This window comes from Nelumbo lutea, chromosome 1, assembly GCF_056320005.1.
Source record: "Nelumbo lutea isolate HS-2025 chromosome 1, American lotus-T2T, whole genome shotgun sequence".
Lineage (NCBI taxonomy): Eukaryota > Viridiplantae > Streptophyta > Magnoliopsida > Proteales > Nelumbonaceae > Nelumbo > Nelumbo lutea.
Window position 1 is genome coordinate 1,625,986 of NC_142684.1, and position 27,693 is coordinate 1,653,678.

General features: G+C 35.8%; 2 protein-coding genes across 6 annotated transcripts in view; one reads left to right on the top strand and one right to left on the bottom strand.

Annotated features, from left to right (window-relative positions):
- The window catches only part of LOC148873170 (transcription initiation factor TFIID subunit 1-like), a 100,133-nt gene extending 82,730 nt beyond the window's left edge, over nt 1–17,403 (top strand). For all 5 annotated transcript variants that reach the window (XM_088942152.1, XM_088942151.1, XM_088942153.1 and 2 more), the window contains 11 exons: nt 2,281–2,617; nt 3,159–3,368; nt 3,754–3,846; nt 6,861–7,067; nt 8,361–8,567; nt 11,909–12,395; nt 13,973–14,166; nt 14,357–14,440; nt 15,191–15,259; nt 15,336–16,355; nt 16,618–17,403. In XM_088942152.1, the coding sequence (XP_088798278.1) occupies nt 2,281–2,617; nt 3,159–3,368; nt 3,754–3,846; nt 6,861–7,067; nt 8,361–8,567; nt 11,909–12,395; nt 13,973–14,166; nt 14,357–14,440; nt 15,191–15,259; nt 15,336–16,355; nt 16,618–16,968 (3,259 nt within the window). In that variant the 3' untranslated portion in view covers nt 16,969–17,403. The remainder of the gene's footprint in view (nt 1–2,280; nt 2,618–3,158; nt 3,369–3,753; nt 3,847–6,860; nt 7,068–8,360; nt 8,568–11,908; nt 12,396–13,972; nt 14,167–14,356; nt 14,441–15,190; nt 15,260–15,335; nt 16,356–16,617) is intronic.
- A 5,481-nt stretch (nt 17,404–22,884) lies between these two features.
- LOC148873172 (WAT1-related protein At3g30340-like) lies at nt 22,885–27,001 on the bottom strand. The gene is made up of 6 exons (XM_088942780.1): nt 26,649–27,001; nt 25,960–26,022; nt 25,672–25,788; nt 25,104–25,521; nt 23,320–23,471; nt 22,885–23,223 (listed from the first exon to the last, which is right to left on the bottom strand). Exons 1-6 carry the CDS (start codon nt 26,837–26,839, stop codon nt 23,091–23,093), a joined length of 1,074 nt encoding a protein of 357 aa, XP_088798906.1. The 5' UTR covers nt 26,840–27,001; the 3' UTR covers nt 22,885–23,090.
- Between the last annotated feature and the right edge of the window lie 692 nt (nt 27,002–27,693).

Here is a 27,693-nt window from a genome sequence, read left to right on the forward strand (position 1 = left end):
TCGTATCTCGAGAAGAATTTGTTGGTGGTATATGTAGATGACATTGTTATTAGTGGCAGTGATAGGTTGGGAATTGACAAGTTGAAGACATTTCTGCAAGATCACTTCCAAACTAAGGACCTTGGTAAGTTAAAATGTTTCTTGGGGATAGAGATAGCAAGGTCTAAGCATGGTATTAATCTATGCTAAAGGAAGTATGTCTTTGATTTGTTGGAGGAGACAGGTTTTTTGGGTGCCAAACCAGCTGAAACACCCAAGGAACCGAATGTCTAGTTGAGTAGTAATGTAGGTGAGGAGTTTGAGGACCTCAGAAGGTACTGGAGGCTGGTGGGAAAGCTAAATTATTTGATCATTACTCGGCTAGACAGACAATTTATGCAGTTAGTTTATGGTCCTTCAAGTACCAAACAATCTTTTGCAATTAGTGTAGTAAGTCAGTTTATGCAGAATCCTTGGGTTCCACATTGAGATGCAGTTTTAAAGATTGACTGGTACTTGAAGGAGATCTAGATCGTGGCTTGTTATACAAAAGTGGAGGAAGTCTTGGGATAGAGGGTACATAGATGCTGATTGGGCTAGTTCTATCTAACAGGGGGTCCACTATAGGGTATTGTACCTTTCTTGGAGGCAATTTGGTGACATGGAAGATCAAGAAATAGGCTGTGATAGCAAGAAGCACTGCAAAAAGCTCAATATAGAGCCATGGCACACACTACATGTGAACTAGTATGGTTGAAGAATCTCTTACAAGAGATGAGGGTATACCATTGATAACCCCATGAAGCTGTATTGTGACGAACAAGCTACATTCCACATTTCATCTTATCCAGTTTTCCATTGGGGAACAAAGCATATAGAAGTTGATTGTCACTTTGTGAAAGAAAAGGTGCTCAGTGGAGTAATAAGTATTGCATATGTAAACACAGGAAGTTAATGGGAAGACCTGTTCACCAAAGGGTTGAGTCGGGGAAGAGTGGATTACATTTTTAAGAAGATGGGACTATATGATATATAAAGGGGTAGTTTGATCATTTCATTTTGTATTAAGAGTGTGGTGTAATGCCTTCTTTGTTCTGGTTTAATTACTTTGTCCCATAACTGGGGCATAAGTGTCTTTGTGTTCTTTAATCAGAAACATGTAGATAATACCTGGCTGACTAGAGAAAGGATCCTTCTCTTGTTTAAACCAGTTTTTTCTCTCCTTCTTCTCTTCTTTCTCTCTTCTCTCTCTGTATCTCTCTCTCTCTTTCTTTCCTGCTATTATTCTCTGCTATTCTAGGGCTGAAACCAGTACAGATCAGTTCTGTAACAAAAACATTTAGACTTTTCTTTCCTTTTTCATAGTGGGAATGTGATTATTAAGATGAATATGTGGAAAACTATATAACGAAGAGAAAGGAACCTGAAGAAATAAGAGAGATAAAAGGAGAGAGTAACAATGGAAAGGTTAAGAAAAAATCTCCCTCAATGGTCAGTATCCCCCTTCCTCAAAATTCAACTCATCCTTAACACCAACTATTTGGGATTATCTACGTGAACCCTGTCCCTGTTATACTGCTCTATCAAGGTCCCCTTAAAAAGGGCTATTACCCAATCTTGGACCCTGATATCAAGCCCCCTTCCATACCAAAAAACTGAAAAGATAAAGTGCCTTTGGAAAAATAATGACCGATAACCATCCTACTATTTGTTCTTTCACCACATCCTCCAGATGCATCCTTGCCTTGACATATTCTATATTTGATTGAGAAAAGAACTCCTTCAATGATGCTGACTCAGGAGTAAACAAGTCCCTGGAGTTTTCTGACTTTTTTTTGTATTTTTTTCAGCAAGGGTATTTTGGTCATTTGATGTATCTTTGGGAGGGGGCTGGATGGAAGCCTTGGTGTTTGATTTGTCTAGTGCTGTGGGCATGATTCTTTCTTTTATTTTCTCTATTGCTGCCCAGGGTGCCTGGTCTTTCTGGGGGCATTAATCCTTTCAGGGTTGGAACAGTGGGTGCTAGGTATTTTAGGGGATTCCTTTCTTTTCTGAAAAATCTTCTGCTGCCCCCAATACAACTTTCATCTTCCAGCCCACTAATCCACTCACCAAAAGCTTTGAGTGGTTTCTATCTCTTCCTTAAATCCTTACACTTGGAAAATAACAGCTTAACCTTTCTCTTTTATTATTATTTACTATTTTTAGTTAGTGATGAGAAACTTTAGTGAATTCATCTACTTCTGTTGCTCCTAAATTTATTAATTGTTTATTCTTAGTATTGTTTTCTGATATTTGCAGGTATTGTGAAGAAAGACCTTTACTTCTAGGTAATGTTGGGATGGGTGCAAGACTATGCACTTATTATCAAAAACCAGTGTCAGGTGATCAAACTACCTCCTCATTGCGCAGTGGAGACAACAGCCTGGGGAATGTTCTCAGTCTTGATCCTACTGATAAATCACCCTTCCTTGGAGATATCAGACCTGGTTGTAGCCAGTCTTCTCTTGAAACAAACTTGTATAGAGCACCCATATTTCCCCACAAATTGGCATCAACTGACTATTTATTGGTTCGTTCTGCAAAGGGAAAACTTTCCCTTAGACGTATTGACAGAATAGATGTTGTTGGACAACAGGTTGGTTAATTTGGTTAGGTTATTTATAAATAGACATTTCTATCACATGAATATACTATTATTTCTTTTCCTTGATGATTTCTATCATAATCTTGTTTACTATTACATGAAGCCCTTGTGTTCATGCTTGTTTACTAGGTATGCAGTATACTTTGATATTATGATTTTCTTTCTAAATTTAGATTTAATTAAATGTTTTGTGTGATTTGCTTTAAATTTTAATTGATATATGCAATATTTTGTAATGAGTTATTGCTGGTTTTCTTATTCTCATTTGAATCTTGAGTTTCCAGAAAGCCTTGCACTATTTTGGTATGATAATAATCTTAAGGTTGTACATTTTAGACAAGCATGGTTTGATCCTTCACTGTTATGTAAATTGGCTAGTTGAGTCATCCAGTTTTATCATCTAAGATTTCATTTTCAGAAAAGAAGTCTTGGTATTTAACATATGGTGATTTTATGCAAAACAATGATTAAGATGGCATAACTTATCTTTTAAATTGTTTACAACTTCACAATTTGCTCACATTCTACTCAGGAACCTCACATGGAAGTAATTTCTCCGGGATCAAAAAACCTTCAGACATATATTGGGAACAGGCTGTTAGTTTGTATTTACCGTGAATTCCGTGCCAATGAAAAGCGTGGCTTGATTCCTTGCATCCGAGCAGATGAGTTATCTGCACAATTTCCTAATCTCTCAGAACCTTTTCTTCGGAAGAGGTTGAAGCACTGTGCCGATTTGCAGGTAATTTTGCATTATGATTATTGTTGTGAGTTTTTGCTGCACTGCCCAACTGAACTCAACCATTTTTTAGGTTTTGCTTGGTTGATGCTGATTCAGTTTAAATTTGGGTCAGGTTTTAGTTGGTAATCTCAAAATTGGTTTGAGATTGGTCCATTATGTTTTTAAAACAAAAGAACCTCTATAATTTGCACATTTTCTTGAAGACCCAAACCTATTTTAGGTTAGCTGGCATAATAAATTTCCAATATCTTCTGCAATTTACTCTACTCATGTTTGAGCCATTCCATATATATTTTTTGTTCACTTCTGCTGTCGAGTTCTGTTTTAATATCTATTGACCTTATCTATTGATCTCGAAAAATGATGGGGGCATGCAACACAACAGAGGATATCAAATGGACATTTGTTTTGGGTTATGAAACGCAATTTCCGCATTCCTTTGGAAGAAGAACTCAGAAGGATGATAGCTCCAGAAAGTGTAAGTTCTGTTTTATTTTTTTGTCCTTTTGCTTGTTTATGTAGGAGATTTAGTTATAACTGTTGGAAGGTCTGATATTATCTTGTGAAGTTGAAATGTATGAAACATTTCTAACATCTTCGTAATGCTTAATGAAAGCTAATTCTTCCATAGTTGTTTCCATATTTCTTCCAATGATGTCTTAGGCTTGTTCTTTGAGGCTTGCATTAGGGTAAGGCATAAAGGCTTATGCCTAGAAGTCATGCCTCAGACCTTGAGACGCCTTTTTCTCAAGAAAGTGTTTTTTTTTTTTTTAGCTTTTATGCAATTTATTTAGCCTAATCATTTATTTGTGACATATGACATATTTAAGATTCTTAACTCTTTGATTTTTTCCTTTTTCTACATTAAATTGCTATAGTAAACCAATCCAGATAGTTGGGATTAATGCTACATTGAGTTGAGTGACATAATATCCTTTCTTTTTGAAAATGCTAAATTTATTAATCGGTGATTAAAGAACAATGGAAAAAAATGCCAAGCAACTCCAATGGTTCCAAGAACCAACTGTTTTCTTTCTCCGCTATTTTAAATGTATAATCCAGTGGATCCAAAATCCCCAATAATTTCTCTCTTATTCAATTTCTTCCTATCCGCTCCGTGCTTTGTTAGAAAATCTTCCATACTATTCTTTTCTACCAACCCCTGATAGGTTGTTGCATCCTTCATACTCTCCCAAACCACAGTTTCTAAGTGGTCAATCTGTTGCCAAAGAATTTTCAGCATGAAGAAATAGGTGGCAAGAGGTCTATCTCCCTATTTGGTACTAATCACCCGATTCCTTAACTGATAAGCTCTAGTCACTCCATCCCAAATCTCCTTTGCAGTATTAGCCCACAAAAAAATTTTTACTAATGTGAGGTAATATAGAGTTACATAGCCTGGTCATCACCATGTTTTTCTCCTGTACCCACTGGGAGGGATCTGTATCAGGTTTCTTTTCTTCCCCAATGATGTACCCCAGTTTCCAACGAGCACCAATGGCCATCTTGGCTAATTGTGCCCATTCTAGATAATTTGTACCATCAAAACTTCGCTATAGTAATAATTCCAGACCAAAAAATATCACTACTACCTCCAACACCCAGACCCATGTTACTGATGAACTTCTACTCGGTACTCCAACTCTCCATTTTACTTCAAACAGTTCAAAAGCAGAAAGTAATTAGGTAGAGAGCCTCCAAGATCAAATCTATCTCATACACAAGGGTAATAGACCTTTTCGGAAGAAGCAAACCCTATTTGGAGAGAAATCTCTCTCCTCCCACTGTCTCCCATCAGAGAGAAAAGTGAATTGGCCACTACAAAAGGCCCAAAAAATTCCAGAAACCTAACCACCCCCTATAGAATACTTAGAGAAGTCCAACAATACTTGAGTGCCCAAAATCAGATCAAAATTGAAGAGTCCAACTTGATTAGGACTCTTCCCCGCACTATAGTTCTTCCTGATTTTGATGCCAAAACACAGGTCACCCTCCTGATGGCTAGACCAAACCAAAAAATCCAATAACTGGGCAATCTGAAGTAGATCGATCATCCCTTTATCTCCTCATGCAATTGGCTGATCTAGGACTGCATGGAAAAAACTTAGAAGAAACCTTAGTGGAGCTCTGATACCAAGTAGAAAGGTGCTGAAATAAAGATATGTAAAAGAAAAGAATATTTCTTGAAGAAGAAGAGCAGAAAGAAGAAAAGGAAGAGAAGAGATTTGAGAGAGAAAAGAGAGCAGTAATGCTGGCCACCCTCTTCATTATTATTTATAGTCTAAAATAATAAAGAGTACAAAGACCAATATGCCCTTATAGGGCGACTAACACATAAAACAGGATAAAATAATTAAAATAACTGTCAAAAAGGACCCAACAAGAGTGCTGTGGTCCCCACTTCCTATCTAAACAATAAATAATAAAAAACTACCACTATAGACTACACAATTTGTCTAAAACCTCAGCAGATTCATTATGTTCATGCTAAAAATTCTATAGTTTCTTTCACACCAAACACTCCACATCATTGCTGTCCTTGTGCATTGCCATAGAACTCTACCATATTCTGCATGTCTTATCGAAAAACAAGATTTTGCTTTAGTCAATGATCCAATTAGGGGAATTGGGATGATAGTCTCGAACTTCTTACTAGCAATATCCATTAGATATGAATTTTCTAGCATTTGAGTCTTCACCAGTGAAAGATTTAGTCATTCACTTGAAAGATAACCCAGATAATAGAGGGAATGATTGGATAATTGGTTGACGGATCCTGCAGGGTTGAGACCACAAGTAAAAATGACTGCCAGAAATTTACAAGGCAATATTTCTAGTATCAAGGTATATACCAGTCACCATGGTACACCATCTATCCACTTTAACCATCTTGTTCTAACCTCTAATTTCTCACACATCATGGATCATTCATTATTTGATCCAAGATATTGGATGTGGTTATTTGGGGTTCCTCCTGATCATCAATCTCAACTGAACTACCACTGTTACTACCTCTATACTAAGTACTTAGCCATGATGTAAGCCCATTATGATTAGAAACTCTCTTATATCACCTTCCTGAGTTAGCATGCTAGTTATTGATTCTTAATGTATATTTTTTATGATATTAACATACCTATTTGAAGCCCCTTCTTTCCCAAAGTGCAACAGACAACTTCTCTAGGGAACATATCATATGTTTTTTTAATCAATAAATACCAAGTGGAAATCTCTCCTCTTCTTTCTAAATCTTCTCTGGGTATCATATTTACTATGAGGTTGAGTATAGTGGTTGAAAATATTTGGGAAATTTTTTCTTGGACTATTCTTATAGCTTTCTTTTTCATTCTTTTGGTGCAAATTATAGTGGCTATTACATTCCTAATGTTGTAAATTTGGCCCAAGATAATAAAGCTCCAACAGTTTACATGTAGTTTTGGAGTTTTTTTTTTTTTATTGTAGTGCGACTTCTTACTCATTTTCTATTCTCAGGTTTGCACCTATGAAAGCATGCTAGCTGGTCTTCACAGGCTCAAACGTTTAGGAATTAGTAGGTTGACACACCCTACTGGACTGTCTTCTGCAATGAACCAACTCCCAGATGAAGCTATTGCTCTAGCTGCAGCATCACATATTGAGAGGGAACTTCAGATAACTCCGTGGAACCTGACTAGCAATTTTGTTGCCTGTACAAGTCAGGTAAAATTGATTTTGTATATTTTCCTTGAAAGTGGTGCTTAATTTCTGATGCCTGTGGAGTGAAAGTCAAACAATATGTGGCCAGTGGTGAACAAGCTTATCCACTTTACTTATTGTCATTTAGTATGTCAAGTAGGATCTCTTTTCAATCTCTTGCTGATCAGCGGAAATGTGCATTTTTCATCATAGTATTATCCAAAAAGGGTTATTTTTTATTGGTAAAAGATGATTCTTACAGATGCCTCTTAGATTAAGAAATATCCACTTGAATTTACTGAACCATACTTATTTGAAATACTTTCTAGAGCCTGTTCTTCTGAAGTGAAATCTACTTCTATGCAAAAATTTTTCCTGAGATTAAGTTAATCTGATATATTCCTTGGATGATTTGCCAATCTATGGATAGAAGGAAATAAGTATAACCCATAAAATTAGAAGGAAATTGGAGGTAAGTACATAAAATGGAGACCAGCATGATAGAAGATATACCATTTTTTGATATATGCAAATCCCTACAAGGACCTTTTAGGCTTAGTTAATTTCTAATTATATTTAATTTTTAAATATAGTAATAATTACAAGTTGCCATTTCTGAGGTGGTGCCTTAGGACTGATGCCACTGGAAGGTCATTAGCATATAAGGCTGCAAATGATATCCAATTGTTTGAATTTGACCCCACTATGGGTGATCTGAATTCAGTCCATTTATAAATTAATCAAATATGGATCCACCCCCATCTCTGATGTAATCTGATTCGATTCGATTTAGTTTCCATATATATAGGATCAGCTTGAGGTTCATCCAACTAAATTGAGTCACTTGGGGGAAGCTCTCCCTCTTTTAATACAATTATACTCTTATAAAAAAAAAAAAAAAGATTCATCCTTTATTCTCCAGAGGGCTGTAGACTGAAGACATACAATTTGCTTCAGAACAGAAAGTGTCTTTGATGTCAAGGTGGTTGTCATATAGGTGTGATAAAAAAGGCCATTAGCTAATGCTGGTCCCAGCTATTTGGGGTCTTGGAAAGGGTGGACTGGATATAGTCCTGCCATTTTGCATTCTTTTGCACAAAGTGATCACTCTCAGACTTGAACCTGTATTCTCACACTTGTCACCTGGGATTTACCATTACATCAGGTAATGGTGTAATGTCATTGCGGTTGTCTTCATAGAATATTATAATCAGCTAATGCAATCAACAAAGCAATTCCTTAATTGTCATGTTTCAATGTATTATAATCAGCCTGGGATTTATTCAAGTCTTCATGTATCATTTACTTTGTTTGCAGGATCGAGAAAATATTGAGCGCCTTGAAATTACTGGTGTTGGTGATCCATCTGGTCGGGGCTTAGGTTTTAGTTATGTTCGAGTTGCTCCAAAGGCACCAGTTTCAAGTGCTATAGTAAAGAAAAAGGTAACTGCTGCTAGAGGAGGTTCAACTGTCACTGGAACAGATGCTGATCTTCGCAGATTGAGCATGGAGGCAGCTCGTGAGGTATGCTCATTCATATGAAGGATTTCTGGAATGGTTTCAGCGTAAGCTCTACAAGATATTGTCAATATCTTAAAGCCTTGCTCAATGTTCGACCTGGCCATCACCCAATGTTGGACCTAGTTGTCAAAATCTTATGGTTTTCATTAAAATTCACAATTCTAATCATGAATCCCAAGGGTTTCAATTCCAATCTTATGTATGAATCTTTATTCTGAAAAAAAAATCTTAAGATTTTATTTTTGAATCTTAATATTTATATCATTCATTCAATTTGAATCATTTTAATTGGACTTGGTTCTCTAATTCATCATTCCTTTGCTTAAAGCTTTGGTAGTTGGTATTTTAAATTTTCACTTAGAATAAGGGAATGTTGACTAAAATCTTTGCAAAAATTTCCTCCAATAGGGATTTGTGTTCACTATGTCCTCTGCTATTCAACTTTTGCCCAGCTACTATTTCTGAAAGGGCTTTTGGATATCTAATGGCCTTGTCTATTCATTTCTATTATTGTTAAATAAAGAGTGCTCCATCAAAGATGAAGTGCTTGTTTTTCTCTTTTGTTTTCCTTTTGTTTTGTTCTTTTATAAAGAACCAAACTACTAATCATATATCTACTTGGATTTCTATGGCATGATTATAGGACACTAAGTTTCAATGAAAATAACATAGGATAAGCAGTATAAGGAAACTTTCTTGTTCTCAGCTGGTGTTAACTGCACTATCCTTGGTTGATATTGGAAATTGTAGAGAGGTTGGGCTGAATGGGCTTAGTTTTGTTTATCTATTCAGTAGCTTTTATTTCAGCTGTAGTGGTTCTTCTTTATGGGCCATAATACTTAATGTTTCTTTATGTTCTTTGGATCAGCTGCCTAACTAGGGGCACCCATGTAATTCTGCACCTTTTAATATTCAGCATATATAAATTGATTGAGGGATAAAGGGAGGGAGATGATTCAGCTCTCCCTTCTTCTATTTTCTTCCTCGTTCTTTTTCTTTCTCCTGAACATCTTCTTTCTTTTTCTTATTTATTTTCTTCTCTAGAACCAGTATTATTGCTGGATTATATTTCTCCTTGGCATCAGAGTAGGCTCCCACTTCCTGCTTTTCTCTTTTTAGACACACAGAATGTGTGGAGAATTAAATTACTAATCAATTAAAAATTGATGTTTCCCAGTTGGGTGAGATTCCTAGAGAAGATTAAAGATTCAGACTGAGGCTCAAGACAGGTTTTTTTTTTCCTGAAAACCCTAGCTAACTAGAGAAATTAGATTAAAGGGTCTTGAGATAGCTTGGAGCTTAAAGGAGAGTTTATTAACCTATTTGGAGGTCAACTTTGGTTGGAGAAGCTTCCAAAGTCATTGGTAGGAGTGGTTTAAGTTCTCTCTTTCTTCTATTTTGCTGGGTATTGTGAAACCATAGTTTTTGGCTATAGAGAAGCAAGCTTGGCTTCGGATTAGTGTTTTTTGATTAGTAGTATCTTGTTTTTATTTTTGTTCATTTCCGTCTAATCAATGGAGCAAATTGTTTGTGATTAGCCAATTTATGGATGCGCCCCCTAAGACACATGTGGCTATTGCAGAAAGGGTGCTATTTTATCTTAAGGGAACTCCTAAGAAGAGCATAGTCTTTTCCAAGCATGGTCATATGAAGTTAGAGGCCTATACAGATGCCGAATAGGCATGTAGTATACATGATAGAAGATCCACATCGGGTTATTGTACCATGGTAATTAGAAATATCATCTCCCGAAGGAGTAAGAAGCAATTTGTGGTTGCTCGATATTCAACTGAGGCAAAGTATAGGGCTATGGCCCATGGGGCTGTCATTAACATTGCTCATAACCCAGATCAGCATGACAGAACTAAGCACATTGAGATAGATAGACATTTGATTTGAGAGAGAGTGGCCTCGGGGGAAGTATGTCTTCCTATTTCTTCAGAGGGAACAATTAGTAGATATCTTGATCAAGGGAGTTCCTAAGGCAAAGCTCCAACACTGTGTAAGCAAATTGGGCATGATTGACATTATTGCTCAGCTTGAGGGGAAGTGTAGAGATGTTGGGTTGAATGAGCCTTAGTTTTGTTTCAGCTGTAGAGGGCCTTCTTTATGGGCCACAATACTTGGTGTTTCTTTTGTTCTTTTGGTCAGCCGCCTAACTAGGGGCACCCATGTAATTCTGCATCTTTTAATATTCAACATATATAAATTGATTGAGGGATAGAGAAAGGGACATGATTCAACTCTTCTCTCCTCTCTTTTTCCTCTTTCTTTATCTTTCTCCTGAACATCTTCTTTCTTCTCCTTTCTTTATTTTCTTCTCTAAAATCAGAATTATTGTTGAGCTATATTTCTTCTGAAATTGAAATACTACCTTTTTGATAAGTTTCCTATATTTTTCAAGTTCTTTTTATGTTCTTAAATCCTTACTAGAGTAACGGGTTGTTTGGTAACAGCTGAAGTAGCTGAACTGAATAGCTTATTGCTTTGCTTTTTTTTTTTCTTCTGTTTTTTGGTAAGTCTTATTGCTTTGTCTTTTAGTGAATACGTTATTATGGAGGTTCTGATCTCCTTAGCGGATGGAACTGAACTTGGACCCTAAGACATATTTAGGTTATTAATTATCTTGTCCATTGACAGATAAAGCAATGTCATTTAGTTCAGTCACTTCACCCATTATCAAATGGACCCTAAGACATATTTAGGTTATTCATGACCTATTTAGAAACCTTATTGATTTTATTTCCATCATATGTAGGTTAAAGAGTCATTAGATTTGGATTAACTGATCTTTAATTCAAGACTGATTATATCATCTTACACTGCAATATAAATGTGGTAAATTCTGTTGTATGAAGCACACATTTGGTATAGGTGGATAGGAAATGGGGTAAAATCACTTCGCTCACTATGCATGTGTGTGTACTAGCTTCCTAGGTTGATTGATTTGGTCCAAGTGTTTTATCTTTATTTTCTCCTTTTTATTGTCCTTTTCTGCTTTTGAATTTTTAGTAAATTCTCTTTGATCTCTTAGATTGGTGCATCTAGACTGCTTCTAGGAAAGCAAGAGAAAATGGCTTGAATAAACATTGAGGATGTCTAACTGTTGGCTGTCCTCTGTTTGGATTATATTTATATATTCTTAATTCATTTGAAATGCTAAAACACCTTTAGAAGGGGTTAAACAGAAATAATAAATAAAATAAATATTTGCAATGAAGTGCATGATATTATGTTATGGCATCTATAATAAATCTATATATCCATATCAGCTACATTTTCTAAGGAGATGTACCTTTTTCTCTCTTCACTAACCCTAACCCCTTGATGTTCTAAATTTCTAGGTTCTCCTTAAGTTTAATGTTCCTGAAGAACATATTACAAAACAAACAAGGTGGCATCGAATAGCTATGATACGCAAACTTTCAAGTGAGCAGGCTGCATCAGGGGTTAAGGTTGATCCAACAACCATCAGCAAGTATGCACGTGGACAGCGAATGTCATTTCTTCAACTTCAGCAGCAGACAAGAGAAAAATGCCAGGAGATTTGGGATCGCCAAATTCAGAGTCTTTCAGCTGCTGATGGCGATGAAAATGAGAGTGACTCTGAAGCAAATAGTGACCTGGATTCCTTTGCTGGTGACCTTGAAAATTTGCTGGATGCTGAAGAGTGTGAAGAAGGGGAGGAAAGTAATTATGAATCCAAACATGATAAAGCAGATGGTGTTAGAGGACTTAAAATGAGAAGACGCCCATCGCAGGCTCAGGCAGAGGAGGAAATTGAAGATGAAGCTGCAGAAGCAGCAGAGTTGTGTAGGATGCTCATGGATGGTATTGTTGATTTCAGTTCCTAATCACTCTCTAAAGATGACTTTAGAAATTTGTTTGCCAGTTGATGAGAACATTTTTGGTTGTGACACTGAATTTTGTGAAGAAAATGCAGCTAACAAATAAGCAAAAAATAACAAGAAAACAAATATTTATAATGAATTGCACAATACTATTTAAGAGGATCTTTTCTATAACTATGTTTTTGCATTTTTGTTTTAACTGAGTATTTGGTTTGAAACAAAAATATGTAATGTTTTATTATTACATGTTATATGTATATATATTGAATTGTTATATCAAGAGAATGTTCGTTTTATATTGGATACAGGGAAATGCTACTGCCAAAAGAATACCTTAGTAATGCCATGTCATTTGCATGGAAAGCAACTCTTTATATTAAAAGGCTTAAACAGGAGAACCTCCTGTTGCATTAAACAAAACATGCTTTGGCAATGTCTTTTTCCTACAATTACCATCATACATGCATACATACATACATAACTTTGGTTTTTAATTTTACATAACTTATTTTAAGAGTTTTTGAGAAAAAGTAAAGATAGAATTTCATTAATCAAATAACCATGTACAACTAGAGGCTGTACATTAGGAATATATACAAAACCCTAATACTGACATCCCTATACAGATATTTCCTGCCTGTTTACAAAGATTATCAAAACAAAAAATGAGCTGTACTTTCTTCCTTTAAATTGTCTATGAAATGCTAACCATGAATGTAGCTTTCCCACTATCTTTTAAACCACTGAATCTACTTAATTGCGTTTTTGGAAGATCCTAGCATTCCTCTCTTGCCAGTTGGCACAATACCCAGAACACAGTTGCCGGTACTTTATCCCACATAGTTCTTCCACTTTTACTTAAACCTCTTCCCATCTCCAACCCTCAAGATAAAGCAATTATGACTATTTAGAGAACCATTATTTTGGTAATATAGTTGAATTAGCTAGTAGATTGTGTAATTGAAGCCTTGTTAGTTTCTTTTATTCCTTTTTTTTTTCCTTTGGTGGGGAGTGGAACAAGGCTTCAATTAGTTGTTTTGACAGAAGAACGGGCAATTTTAGGGACATGTGGATACAAATAATAGATGGTTAGTTCACGTGTATAGAAGACCACCTATAGAACCCATTAGAAAAGGTGATCAGTTACAAATCACTTATTCTACATTTCTACTATAAGGACAGGGGGCTACTTCTACCCATGTCCTTTTTGGTCTACCCCTTGTCCTTCTAGCCCCTTCAACTTGTAACAAACCACTTATTCATACAGGTGCTGTTGATGGTCTTCTATGCACATTACCAAACCATCTTAGAAATTTCTATAAGTTTGCACATGTTAATAGAAACTTATATGCCAAATTGCTTGTAATCATGAATATATGCCAAATAGAATTGAGATTTTTTTGAAAAAAATTAAAGTATAAATGCCAAGTCAGTATTTAAGACAGTATGGACATGTTTTTTACCAATGGAATAACTACAGTGTTGATCATAAGATAAATTATAGAATAAATGGCCTTTCGAATACCATGATGAACAGTTATGAAAAATCATCTGCAGATGATGAGGCTGAGCGAAGGAAGAAGAAAAAGACAAAAGCAACATGGCAAGGAGGTTTGAGATCCCAATTAGGTTTTAATTCTGAAATTGCAGATCAAACCAAAAAAAGTAGTGGAGCCAAGCAGATAATTCGTACTGCCCAATCTGATGGATCATTTATATCCAAGGAGAACATCATTCGTGGGCCAATGGAGGTAATAGTGAGTCACTCAGCCTCCTTGATGGACTCTATCCTCAATTGAGGCTGAACATCATTCTCTGTTCTGTTTGCGTCCTACTTGTTACATGCCTTGTTTCCCTATAAAGAGGCCATACTTGGTTTTGGTGGATAAACCACTTTATCAAATAACATAACAAAAAGTTTCTTCATTTTTCTGGATGAAGGTTGAAAAGATGAAATCAAAGAAAGGAAATGGGAAGAATGGTGTACTGAAAAAGAAAACTAACGTAGCAGGAGACGGATTTAAGGTGAGCTCATGACTCGCCTTCTCTAGCTAGCCCCATCTTGGTGTTTTTGTCGTTTTAGTCAGTTAATTCTAAATTATAAGGAAACTAATCTAATTCAATATGTTTGCAAATTTAATTGGGATGCAACCAACACCAAAAACACCAATAATTATGTTTTCTCCTGAATTGTGGTGCACATAATTTTTAGTGCTAAACTACTTCCATCTGTTTTATATCGGAAGGTTTAAATCTGATAATTATGTTACATTTCATGAAAAGATGAAAAAATTAATGTTTGTATTTTGTAACAGTAATTTCATTGTTTCATCAAAGTTGCAGGCAGAGAAAATATCAAGTAGCACAGATGCTATTGGCATCCAAAATTTTGATTGTTTCTTAGGATCTACACTTTGTCTTCAGCTAACTGCTCTGGCAAATTCATTGTCAATGCTTTTTGTCTGCAGAATATCAATTCAGGAAAATATAACAGCTATTTGTTTAACAGGAGTGTCAAGTCACAGGTTGAAGCAGTTTGTCTGGATATACTGTGTGAAATACATGACATGTATGCTCCTTTAGATGTTTGAATAATGTACAAGAACATGCTAAAATATACTTTATAAATGTTGTAGAACTTGCTGTTAAGAAAATATTCAAGTTATGAGTTTCCCACATTTTTGGTGTTAATAGCGCTAACCCCACCTCACCCCCTCTTTTTCTTCCCACTTGTAAGCTGTGGTCAGATTCCTCACAAGTAAATTTTATATCCAGGTTATTAAGGAAAAGAAACATACAGACAAACCAGTAAGAGAAAGTTTTGTATGTGGAGCATGTGGTCAGGTATGTTGCATTGCCATGAAATAATGAAGAATGGTTTTTACTTACAATAGTGATTGTTTACCCTCCGATGAACCAGTCAGGGCACATGAGGACCAACAAGAACTGCCCGAAGTATGGGGAAGACTTGGAAATACAGGTTGATAACACAAGCCTGGAAAAAGTATCAGGAAAATCTACCATTCTTGATCCTTCTGCCCCGCCCCAGCAAAAAGCTGCAGTGAAGAAACTAAAACAAAAGACTGTGTCAAAGGTTGCTACTGTAGGAACCTCGGAAAATGCCAATAAAGTGGGATTAAAAGCAAAACTCCCCTCACTGAAGCTCAAATATGGTCCTGTTGACAAGCTTTCTGAGAAAACAATACCTGGGATTATGCAGAGTTCTGAGAAACCTATGACTTCTGATGCTGAAACTGGGACTAAACCTACTACAAAGATCAGTAAGATAAAAATTTCCAACAAGATGAAAAATGAAGATATCCAGGTGGAACCTCAGAAGCCATCTATTGTGATACGTCCACCAACGGAAGCAGATAGAGATCAACCTCGCAAGAAAATCATAATTAAGCAGACAAAGACAGTTGGTAATGTGGACCTGGTCAAACAGGAAGCTAGCTCTGGACTGGGTGAAGAACATCGAAAGACAAAAAAGATGATGGAGTTGTCAAGTTTTGAGAAACATAGAGAGAAAGAGAGAAAGCAATTGGCTGAAGAGGTGGCAAGGAGAAAAGCTGCAGAAGAGAGAAGATTGTGGGAAGAGGAAAAGAGGAGAATTGCAGACAGGTTGAGAGAGGAGAAAACAAGGAGGCTTTATGAGCAAAAAAAGAGGATGCAGGAAGAACGAAGGTTAGCTGAGATTAGAAAACATGAAGAAGCCAGGCAAAGGGAGATGGAAGAACAGGAAAGGCAGAAAGCAAAGAAGAAGAAAAAGAAGAAAAAAACAGAGATAAGGGATGAATATTTAGAGGAGCATAGGTCAAGTAGAAGTGATCGAAGAATGCCAGAGAGGGACCGTGCTGCCAAGAGGCGGCCTGTGGTTGAGTTGGGGAGGTATGCTGCAGAATATGCCCCACAAACAAAGCGCCGTAGAGGAGGGGAGGTAAACTTTCCTTTTCATCAGTTTTTCTGAGTTATAGGAAAATGTGTAAATGGTGAATCCATACCTTAAACATGATTCTTTGCCTTTTTCACAACAACTTATGTCATGAACCCCAGTTTTCATCAACTTCCCTGATTTCACATTGAAAAGATGTGAACATTGTAGATGCCCTTAAAGTTGTGCTTGCACACAGTTTTCATTAATCCATCTATTATTACTGATATCTTGCAATATGCATCTGATAAGTTGTGCTTGCACACAGGTTGGGTTGGCAAACATCTTGGAGAGCATTGTAGATGCCCTTAAAGATCAAATTGATGTATCCTACCTGTTCCTAAAACCAGTATCCAAGAAAGAAGCTCCTGACTACCTTGACATCATAAAAAATCCAATGGATCTCTCCACAATTAGGGAGAAGGTGAGGAGGATGGAGTACAAGAATAGGGATGACTTCAGGCATGATGTGTGTCAAATAAGGTACAATGCTCATTTGTACAATGATGGGCGCAATCCTGGTATTCCTCCTCTTGCAGATCAGCTCTTGGAGTTCTGTGACTACTTGTTGGCTGAGAGGGATGCCCTCTTGACTGAAGCTGAAGCTGGTATTGCTTGAAAAGATAAGTGGTCATTCCTAATTCAAATCGCACCCATTAGCCCACTGCAAGCCCAGACCGTCCCCCATTTTTTTACCGGGCTGATGTGAATGCATGGCTTATGGGTTTGTCTAATTATATTTATGAAGGTGATTTAAAATTCTTGTGTCAAAATGCTTTTTTAAGTGTATGTGTTTACTTTGGCCTCTGTTTCCTCTATTTTTCACAGGGAAGGCTTTCACATCTCCATTCACTACCCGGTTGGATGAGCCTTCTTATATAATATTAATATATTCTTCTATTAAATGTATATTACCAACTAAACATTGATTGGTGGGTGATGGGTCTTCCCTAGATAATGCTGTCTACAAAATCAACCGGATCTTATCCTAAGATTTAAATGTGGTAATGTATTGCCATGGCCCATGGGGCTGGCCGAATCCTTTATACAGTAATGATTGATTATGTTGTAGGTGATGGGGGCTCTCACGTTATAGCCTTATAGGATGGCTAAATGCCTGATTACACCATGTCTAATAAGGGTGCTCATAAATGCACGAGTGTTACTTGGAGCCCGTATTTGGCTTCGGCATTACATTTATGCGACTTAATTGAAGGTTCCAGACTAACAAATGAAAGGACGGAGTGCAATTGCAGTTTGTCTCAGTTTGGAAGGAATACAAATACAAAGTTGTACAGTGCAAAACCTTGTATTTTGTATTATTTTACATGTATTTGCACTATTCATATTTCTATTTGTACTTCCAAACTGAGCCGAAAGGTTTAACAAATTCGCATGATACATGACCTAGGAAGTCGTATGGGTTGGTAATGATTCAATTGGGTTAATAGAGAACAAATTATCCATTTAAACTGAACCCGGCCTTATTCCCAACTGAAAGCATTTGGCTTAGATTCTCATTAATATTGTTTCCCTCGACTTAATATTTAAGGACATGTGGTTTTAGTCGCACTAGTCGGATTATCAACAGATTAATTTTAAATTTTGTCAGTTATAAGATTCACATGAGAATTTATTTCAGTTCTTCCAAAGCTATAAAGAAACCCCCTGATCAACTTTCTGATATACATGGTATATGGCTGTACATTCATGGGAGATGTTCTCAATATATATGGGAAATGGCTGTGAGCAAGGTTCAGAATATCATTACGTATTGGCTGATATGTTTCTCGATATGCCCCTACAGGGGGTGTATCGTGTTAGGCCATGGTTCAGAGGATATTCGGGATTTAAACTGATTCTTTTGAACCAATTTTGAAAAAAAATAAAATAAAACACAAATAAATGCACTGATACAGACTGATACAGCCTATCGGGGGGCGTATTGGCCTGTATCGATATTTAGAACCTTGGTTGTGAGGTTAGTGCGAGGAGTGAGTAAACCCAAATTCCTAACTTTCTTGAGTCTGGAACTCCTGCCCACAAGAATCTGCCCACATCTACACAGAAAACATTGCAATCACATGGGGAACATCTCATCCTCTTACATAGTATTATACATGGGGAGATGTTCCTAATGCGTGGAGGTAGTGTATTGTGGGTAGACGTGGGTAGAGCTCTTGTGGGCAAGAGATCCAAAGTCAACTTTCTTATGTGTATCAAATAACTTTTGTTAAGAAAATTGACCAAAAAGGATCATATACACATATTTGAAGTGTGGATGGGGGTTGATTAAGGCCATTGGATTGATATCCGGTAGATTTAATGGTGGATTTGAAGGCTCTTAGGGCGAAATTTGGGTTTGTTGGGATTTTAGGTGTTTTGGTGTGATCAAAAGGGTCTGATCAGGTGTTTGAGGTAAATTGGAGGTTCAAGTGGCAGATCAAGCAAAAATCAAATGCTGACACTTGACTCTATATGTTTTAGAGGAACTTGATTGAGAATTAGAGGTGGATAGATATTTACATCCAAATTGGGCTTTTAGAAGTACATAAACTTTGTCACTATTGCACTGACACTAGTCATGTATAGAGATAGTTAAAAGTGCCTAAAGTCCAATTTAAAGGTTCATTTGAATGCCTTAATTGCTTTTTAGATGACTTTATATGCCTCTAAAAACAATCTAAGAAGAAGAAGCACCTCAATTAAAATGTTTTAATCAAAATATCTTTGGCCCCGTCTAAAGATGTCTGCTTTAATTTTTAGAGACACTTTTGGCTTCTAAAGATTTTTAGATTTAAAAAAAGAATATTATTTTATCATATACAAGACTTATAATAACATGTATATAATATTGAGATAAAACCTGTATAAAACATATCTATACCACTTCATTTAAAAAGATACCTATAAATATTGTTTCATGATGATTGGATAAAATAATCAAAATATACCCTAATTGACTTTCATCCTCTTTCTAAGAACAAGGAGAAATTAAAAAAAAAAACGCTACACTTGACTCTCATTCTCTTCTTTATTCCGTTATAGCAGATGACCTTTTAGATATTGTCTAAAAGGTATTAAGATATAATCTGTAGCAACTTGTTTCAAACAGATATATATTAACTATAAGTTATGAATATTATTTCATGATAATTGAAAAAAATAATAAATACTCCAATTAACTTTCATTCATTTCTAAGAATAAAAAAGAAACACGATATTCAATTCTCAATTTCTCCTTCTTCCTTTTTAATAGATGACTTCTTTACATAGAGCGCAAAAGATATTGAGATAAAACCTGTGTATAACATTAAGATAAAAATTTGTGGCAACTTTTATATAACATTGAGATACAATACATGTATAAAATAATATATATACTTCATCCAAGAAGATACACCTTAACCATAAGTTGTGAATATTGTTTTATGATGATTAAACAAAAACAATAAAAAAAAAATACTCCAGTCGACTTTCATCCTCTTTTTAAGAACTGAAAAGAAAAAAAAAAAAAAAAAACACTTTATTCAACACTTATTATCTTCCCTCTTCTATTCTAGTAGATGACTTCTTTCTTGACAACCTACAAGTCAAAGTTGGAATCCAAAAAAATTCCTTTTAACTTGTAAAAAATGCTCTTTTTAATCATCTTCTAGTTCTCTCTTCCTCTACAACCTGTAAAAAAAATAGCAAAAAGAAAAACAAACTAAATAAATAGAAATGATTGCTAGAAACTAGTAGTTTTTGGCTATCTAATTATATATAGCTACAAATATGAAGTGAAAAAATAATTATATATAAGTTTGTAATATTACCAAAAATGAAGGCCATGCAATAGTAACTCCAATAGATGTACCAAGTGTCCTATAATATCTATGGGGCCTTATTAAAGGCTCTTCATCCATTATTAATACTTCAACATATACCTCTCAAAAATCTTAATCCAAATCAGTATCTTTTTTTCTTTTTCTTTTTTTTTTTCTTTTTTTGCATAGATATTTACTTACAACTACTTTGTCCATAATTTCTTAATTTAACTCATATCCTACAGTCAAATTATTTTATCAAATCTAAGACATCAAAGTAACATAAGGACATAAAGATACTTTTTTTTTTATCAATAACAAAAACTTTATTAATTATGTGAAGACTTGTGAAACTTTAGATACAAATGGGGGAGATAAAATGTTAGCTCTCCATCAACAAAATACAATAAAGAAAATTAAAAATTAGCCCAAAAGATAGAGTCCCTATTCACCCCTTGCTTGGCTAACCCATTTTCAAATGAGTTAGCGGTCCTCTTCACCCAGCTGTATTTTTCTCAATGTCCCTACACAGCCATAAGAATTTTTTTCTTTTCATTGTTATAGCTCCACAAATAACTGTCCTCTTTCTTCAACAAAATAATCACCACCTTCGATTCACCTTTTAAGATCAAACGTCTAATATTTAGTTCACTTGCTCTTTAAATCCCTTCTAAAGCTACAAGGATCCCAACCCTAAGAGAGTCTCATTCTCTAATAGGGTCTGAGAAGAAAGAAATAACAATCCCTTCCTCATTCCCAAATATTCCCCCAATCCCAAAGGGCCCTGAATTCCTTAAACAACTACCATCAAAATTCAATTTTATAAATCCAGAGGGAAGAGGGGACCAAGAGGGACTAAGAGTCCTCTTATACAGAGCAAAGGTAGCTATCTCTTTCTGATTTCTTAACAAGTCAGCCATAGGAAATTCTGAAAACAATTCCATAGATTTTAACCAGTGGGCAGCCCTTAAAAGTATTAGGTCTAATAGGTTTTCCAAGGCTCTTTCCTTGTTTGAAAAAATTGTGAATTTCTTCCCATAGGGACCAATACATGGCTGGCTTCTCTACCAACCTAATTACTAGATAAGATAATCTGCTTAATTGTACAAGTGCATAATAAAAAATATAATTAAGAAAAGTGTAATAAGAGTTAGGGTAGCCATAACCCTAAGTTTACATCAGGTACCTAGTTTTGGAAAGTGAAAGGGGTGAAGTTTACATGTGAGCTAATTGAAATTTGATTCCAAAATATTGTATTTTCTTGTATAGTAAAGTTTGATGTGTTAAAATGGAATGAAAGCTAAAAGGATGGTTACTAGTCATACTTTTCCCTCAATGAACTTTTTTTTATTTAGGTCAACCACATCATGCTTTGAGATTCATAATAAATACCTATGCATTTTTTGAGATTCATAACATCCCAGAATTAAAAAAAAAAAAGTGATTTACTCAAATCTAAATAAACCTACATTGGGATGAAATTTGTGGTAGGCATTTTTGAATATCCAAAATCTGATGAAAGTGAAAATCTTTTATCAAAGATGTGAGTTGAAAGATTTGGTTTAGATTAAGTTTTTAGCTTATGGCTTATCAACTAATAAAAAAAACCTTAAAATGGAATCTTGTTTGTTTTGGAAGGAATTAAAGGAATTTAAGGATGGAATTGAATATGTGCACTATTTTGAGGATTTTGGACTTAATGAGAGTGGTTCGATTTCTTGAGTTATAATTTCTTTTTTTGATTTAATCATAAACATCAACTAATAATCTTTGTTGATTGGGTAGTTAAACAAAGGAGCTTGTTGATTTGAGAAAGAGACTATTGATCTTGGTTGTTTAGTTTTATTCTTTCAAGGCTGTTGAAATGGAATCTTGACATTTTTAAGGTTAATTGTCATAAATTTGATGTGGGATTTGGGGGGGTTGATTGTATCATAGTCTCCTTAAAGCAATGGATGTGTTGGATTTGATTTTGTTAAGTCGAGGTTCAAACATTACGTAAATCAAGACTGTCAAAAAGAAAGTTGTGACGAACAAAATAGTGAAATGAGTTTTAGTTTTCTAAATATAGGGATTATGTTTGGTCGTGTTAGTAAAGTCTATGTAGTGTAAGATGTTGATATCAATGTTCTCATTAATCAAAGGTTATGTTTATTGGTGTAGTTTAGTTAGGCATTTGACATGAGGATTATGCTAAAAATATGAAACTTTAGATTTTGGAAAGTTTTAAGTTGATCTACTTATATTTTTAAATTTTAGAGTCTTTATAAAGAGGTAGGATGAAGGGACCAAGCAAAAATTAGGTGTTGATAATAGGTGCATGATCAAGGCATCTCCCATATTAGACTTAGCTCTACTAAACAACATTATCTCTTTCCAAAATTGTATTTACACCAAGGGGCCATTTGATAACAGCTGAAGTGGTTGAACCGAAAAACTTGTTGTTTTGTCTTTTAGTAAATAATATAAGATTTTAAGTAGGTTTGGGGCTCCTTAATGGCTAAAGCTGAAGTTAGGGGGTTTGCTATAATTTAGAATGGTTGATTATTTAATCATTTTATCCACTAAAATGAAGAATAATAAGTCATTCAGTTCAGCAACTTCAGTTGTTATTAGACGGCCCACACGCTTATCATTCATCACATTAAAGTTAACATAGTATGGAATTGGAATCTGTTTTAGATGCACTCTTCAGAGTTCATATAAGAAGATAAAAGGAACAAGTCTTTCAATCTTATAAGTGATTTCTTTCATTGTAAAATATGTGGATTTTTTTTTTTGCACCTGAAAAAATTTAGTGAAAATTTCGCCTGTTTTACATTCAAAACTTTGTTTTCTGCCCCCTGTACTTCAAAAGAAATACAGCCAAGCATTTTTTGTGAAGACTCCAGTAGTTTGACATCATGAGCAATCAATAGCCAGACCAAATTACTTAGACTGGTGCCTCCTGATGAGCTTCCTCCTCTTCCACTGCTTGGGGCTTGATCATGAAACTCTGGGCCTCGTTGCTTTTTCCCCACAAGAGAATATAGAGACCAATAATCACAAGAACAGATCCCAATACGCTGTTCATTGCAGTGACAACAATACAAGATTAGACTGTGCAATAGAGATAAATATGGAATCAGTACTTTCACTGGAATTGTTGATCGAGGCCTAACCTTCCGAGGTTTAGTTGCTCATGTAGAATAAAGAAATCAATTATGGCTACAATTATCTGAATGAGTGGACTGAATGCTGAAGTAAAGAGGGGTCCCCTTTTCTTTACACACCATGACATCCCCACAAAGCTTAATCCTGATCCCATTATTCCCTAAGACAACCAAGGCTTTCCATTCAGATTCATATTCAAATTCAAGTTCAGTGATCAGGAGGAGAAAGTAACAGTGCATGAATAGTTAGTTAAGTTTATGATCCGGCTGGATCTAGGGCTTAAGGACCATTAAGCCAGCCGGTCTTTGAATGCTGCAACCTGCAGCTGCAAGGTGGTTAAATGCTTGAGTTGTGCCTCCTTTAAAAAGGGTCCCTGTTATCACTAGGCCTGATTCAGAAAAAGCAGAAATCAGATGATACATACTACTAGACAGGGGAAGGGTATATAATTATATATAGCTAGCCCTAGGTTGGTCACTTATTTAGGGCCCATTGGGAGGGCTGAAGCCTGAAGCCTTTGATAGAACGGCTTTGGACTTTGGAGAAGCCACTCAAAGAAGCTTAAATGCAAAGCCGTTTTCTCAGCTGTAGGACACCAAAATTGGGTTTCCCGGAATTTTCACCAAACACTGTTTATACTTCATAGGATGTCCTGGTGAGGCCCTCGCCCTCGCCCTACCTTTCAAATGGGCACTGGCTGAACGCTGAAGCATAGCGGCTTCTGGAAAATGGGCCCACACTGATAGCCTATAAGCTAGCTCAAATCGATTGTCATTTGAAGGGGTTTCCGTCTCAAGCCTCCTTCAATAGAATAGTTTATGGAGCACCTCAAAGAAGCTAAACCAGTTTAGCTGAAAATATGGTTCTTTAATTCTCTTAAAATTATTTTGCATCAAATTAAGCTTAATATTAACACATGCTAATTGGGTAATTAAGTTGGACCAAGTCAACTTTTTGGCAGTCATTCCCAATGGGATGGGCCATACATGTGCATGGTGGGGCCTTCTGGCCTGCCACTTAAGCAGACATCAGGAATCTTCTTTCCAAATGGTCTTAAAAGGATAAAATATAAATCTGACAATCATAAATACCTCCCCTCAGGTTTCATTTTCATAAAAACCTCCCTATGGTTTCTTAAAAATCTGCAGTTGCCTCCCTTCCATCTTTGTTCAAGTAAAGCAGACTTCAATGTTAGGAAACTACACTTGATATCTGTCAATATAATTCAAAATATCAGATTTATCCTTTTAAACTTCACCTGACCTAACGTTTTTAATAGAGTAAAATAACCTTATTCTTTTCACTCTAACTTCGAGATTTTTTTTTTAATTAAAAGTGAAAAAAAATCTTTTGGAAGTATTTTAGTAAATATCTATCACACTCAAGATTTTTTTTTAATCCATCCATGACAATGAAAAAAAGAAAGTAACTGCAGGTATTTTTTCAATAATATAGGGGAGGTTTTTATGATTGTTAGAGACCTGAAGGGAGGTTTGTATATTTTACATATATGTGTACAGAATTATAACATCTGATGGCTCTAGGCAAAACACTTGGAACTAACTAGTGTCTAGTGCAGACCTGCCCAACTTTTCGCAGGGCCCAGAAACTTTACCCATATGGGCCCCTGAACTAGCACAGCCCAGCACCCGACTAGAGCCCACTTCATGTGGTTTGTCATTTATTGTATTGTTCTATATATATGTGTGTGTTCATTTCTTCAAAAAGAGACTTAAGGCTTAAACTGAAGTGCATTATTCAGAGACTGTAGATGGGGATAGAGGGTACTTACAGCATACAAGACAGTTAAGATGGCTGCTTTCCCTCTCAGAACCCACAAGGAAATGTCTCTTTCAATGACCAAGCTCAGTACAGCCGATTGAATTGCGCTGAAGAATGACATAATTGTGGTGCTAGAGTACTGGCAGGGGTATTGCTTGCTAATCCGTGCTTGAATGAGGAACCATGAAGACCAGAAGATGCTGCCTGCAACCAAGGCTATTGTACCAATGGTCCATCTCTCAGCCCTCTTCTGTGGGCTAAACCTGCTGCTAGCCTGGTTTGTCATTTGAGTGGAGGCTTGAGAACTCGGTCGGTTTGTCAATGGCAACCCTTTATAAAGTGTTAGCATCATGGCTCCCCCAACACACACCACTGTCCCTAACAGCTTGGCTCTCCCTGCTTTGCTCTTCAGGTTTACAGTTTCTAGACTGTTATGGTGATTATTAATTACATATTCAATCAACAAGAAATTAAGGAATAGTTAGTATGGTTTTCAATTAAGGAGAAGTGAATGAGAAGCTATCTTTTTCATTCAAAAGTCTAATTAGTGATGAGGATTGAATTGATCTACTACAGACCCGAATGGAAGAGCCATTAAAAATGTGAGCACAGGTACTACATTGATGAAAGCGCAAGAGAAGGTTGCAGATGTATATTGTATCCCAAGAAGAAAGAAATATTGCGTCAGTGTTGGCCTGAAAACAAGTTAAATTATTATTTCAGATGCAGTGTTTACAGAATGAATGAATGAATGAATGAATGAATGAATGAATGACATCCAATTAATGAGGGACACTAGGCATCAAATGAAGTTAATTAATGGGGGGGACACCAGGCATATAGCTAGGTGAGTGTATGTGACTAACCCCACTATGGCACCCAAGAAGATGTGACATAAGATGCGAGATGTGAGCTTTGGTCTGCTTTTCCTGCAACCAAGAAACATCTTTATTCACAAAAGAAAACAAGACAAAAAGGATGAAGGATAATATATTGGAGAAAAGAAGAACAACGGCATGTGACTGCATTATGTAAATCTTAATTTAAATAAAACCCAGTTGAGAAGTTGCACATTAACAAGGAATTTGGTTTATTTGATTGTTCTGGCCAACAAGTAGATACACCCTTTAACTGAGATAGGAATGCTCTCATTGAGTAACCTGTGTGAGAATCCTATATTGCTATAGTAGTGTTCATCATATTCATGATGATGAGCTTGAAAAATCAGACAACAGAAGAAGAAACTTTGAACTTTTCCCACTAATTTGAAGCCAATCGATGATGATGAACATGGTGTATTATGTATTGGAACAAAACAAAAAAAGAAAAAATGAAGAATCAATCAACTACTTTTTTCTACGGTTGAGTCAATGATGAGTGATAATAAACATGGTAAATATATGGCCTTGTGATGATCATCACTCTCACTGTATAAACTGCAAATTAAGCATGTAACATGGATGCATTCCCTAAAAGTAGAAAAACAAAATATATAACTACATTAGTTAGATTCATATCAACAACATTATCATATATGCACAGAAACCTGTCATACCTTTCCCAAAAGTAGGCAATGGGGGCTAAGAAGGAGGTGGCAAGACACTGTCGGTATGTTATAATAACCAGATTGTTCATTCCCTCATCAAGGACCTTCTTAAGGAGTATATTCACAATAGCCAAGAAAAAATTTATGGCCACCATTACAAAGACAGGCTTCCCTTCTTCACACCACTTCATCTCAGCCATCCACCTGCAGCTGAAACTAATTGGCTACTCTGATAGGTATTCCTTTAGGCCTCTCCTCCTCTCCCAATGGAATGAAGTTTTCTCTTCTGTTATGTTGTTTTCGCTGCGATTCTAGCAAAACACTAAGATGGATATTTGTAGGCTTCAGTAACCAAATGAACCGCTTGAGTGCAGTCGACAAACTCTAGAATAAGTGAGGACAAAGCAAGATTAAAATTCTTCTCCAGTCACATCAATACTTTTCGATTACTTTTCAGACCAACTTTGAAAATTTTTAAATAATTGATCCCTTCTTTACCCCTTTTCTTAATGGATTCTTTTTCATAAGTTGGAGATTAGTGGGAATCACAGAATCAATCTGCTAATATTATACATGGATCATATACCATCTCAGACATATATCATCCCACGATGTCATCTATATATAGTAATAATTAATCTCTCGATTCTCCATGAGTTTCTTAATGTGCAAATGGGTTTGTGCTCCATGTGATTCATTACCCTTTGTCACTAATCTTACTATAAATCATCCCTAAGCATCTTTCTATTCTCTGGATTCTTCGAACGTAAGGTGGAGGACAATGCCGTACAGTCCCCTTGTTTTCTACTCCAAGTCTATGGCATCTAATACTTCTTTTAATCTCAAATAAGTCATTGAAAAAAAAAATGAACAGAGGCACAGCAGCTTTATTTGCATGGCATATATAGTATGGGAAGTGAGACTGAGAACAATATGTCAAATCCTTCAAATAGTTGTCCATATTCTGGGTCAGAGTAGATGCCATTGATATTTCTTGTGCCTCACTTCAAGTAATAAATAATATCAATCGAAATGATGACCAAACTTCTTCAAT

What these genes read in the sequence shown, in the direction of transcription:
- LOC148873172 (XM_088942780.1), bottom strand. Translation starts at nt 26,839, where the DNA reads ATGGCTGAGATGAAGTGGTGTGAAGAAGGGAAGCCTGTCTTTGTAATG. An exon ending in TTCTTGGGTGCCATAGTGGG is followed by an intron (nt 25,789 to 25,959) that starts GTTAGTCACATA and finishes ACTTGTTTTCAG; the next exon opens with GCCAACACTGACGCAATATT. An exon ending in GAGCAACTAAACCTCGGAAG is followed by an intron (nt 23,224 to 23,319) that starts GTTAGGCCTCGA and finishes TGCAATGAACAG; the next exon opens with CGTATTGGGATCTGTTCTTG.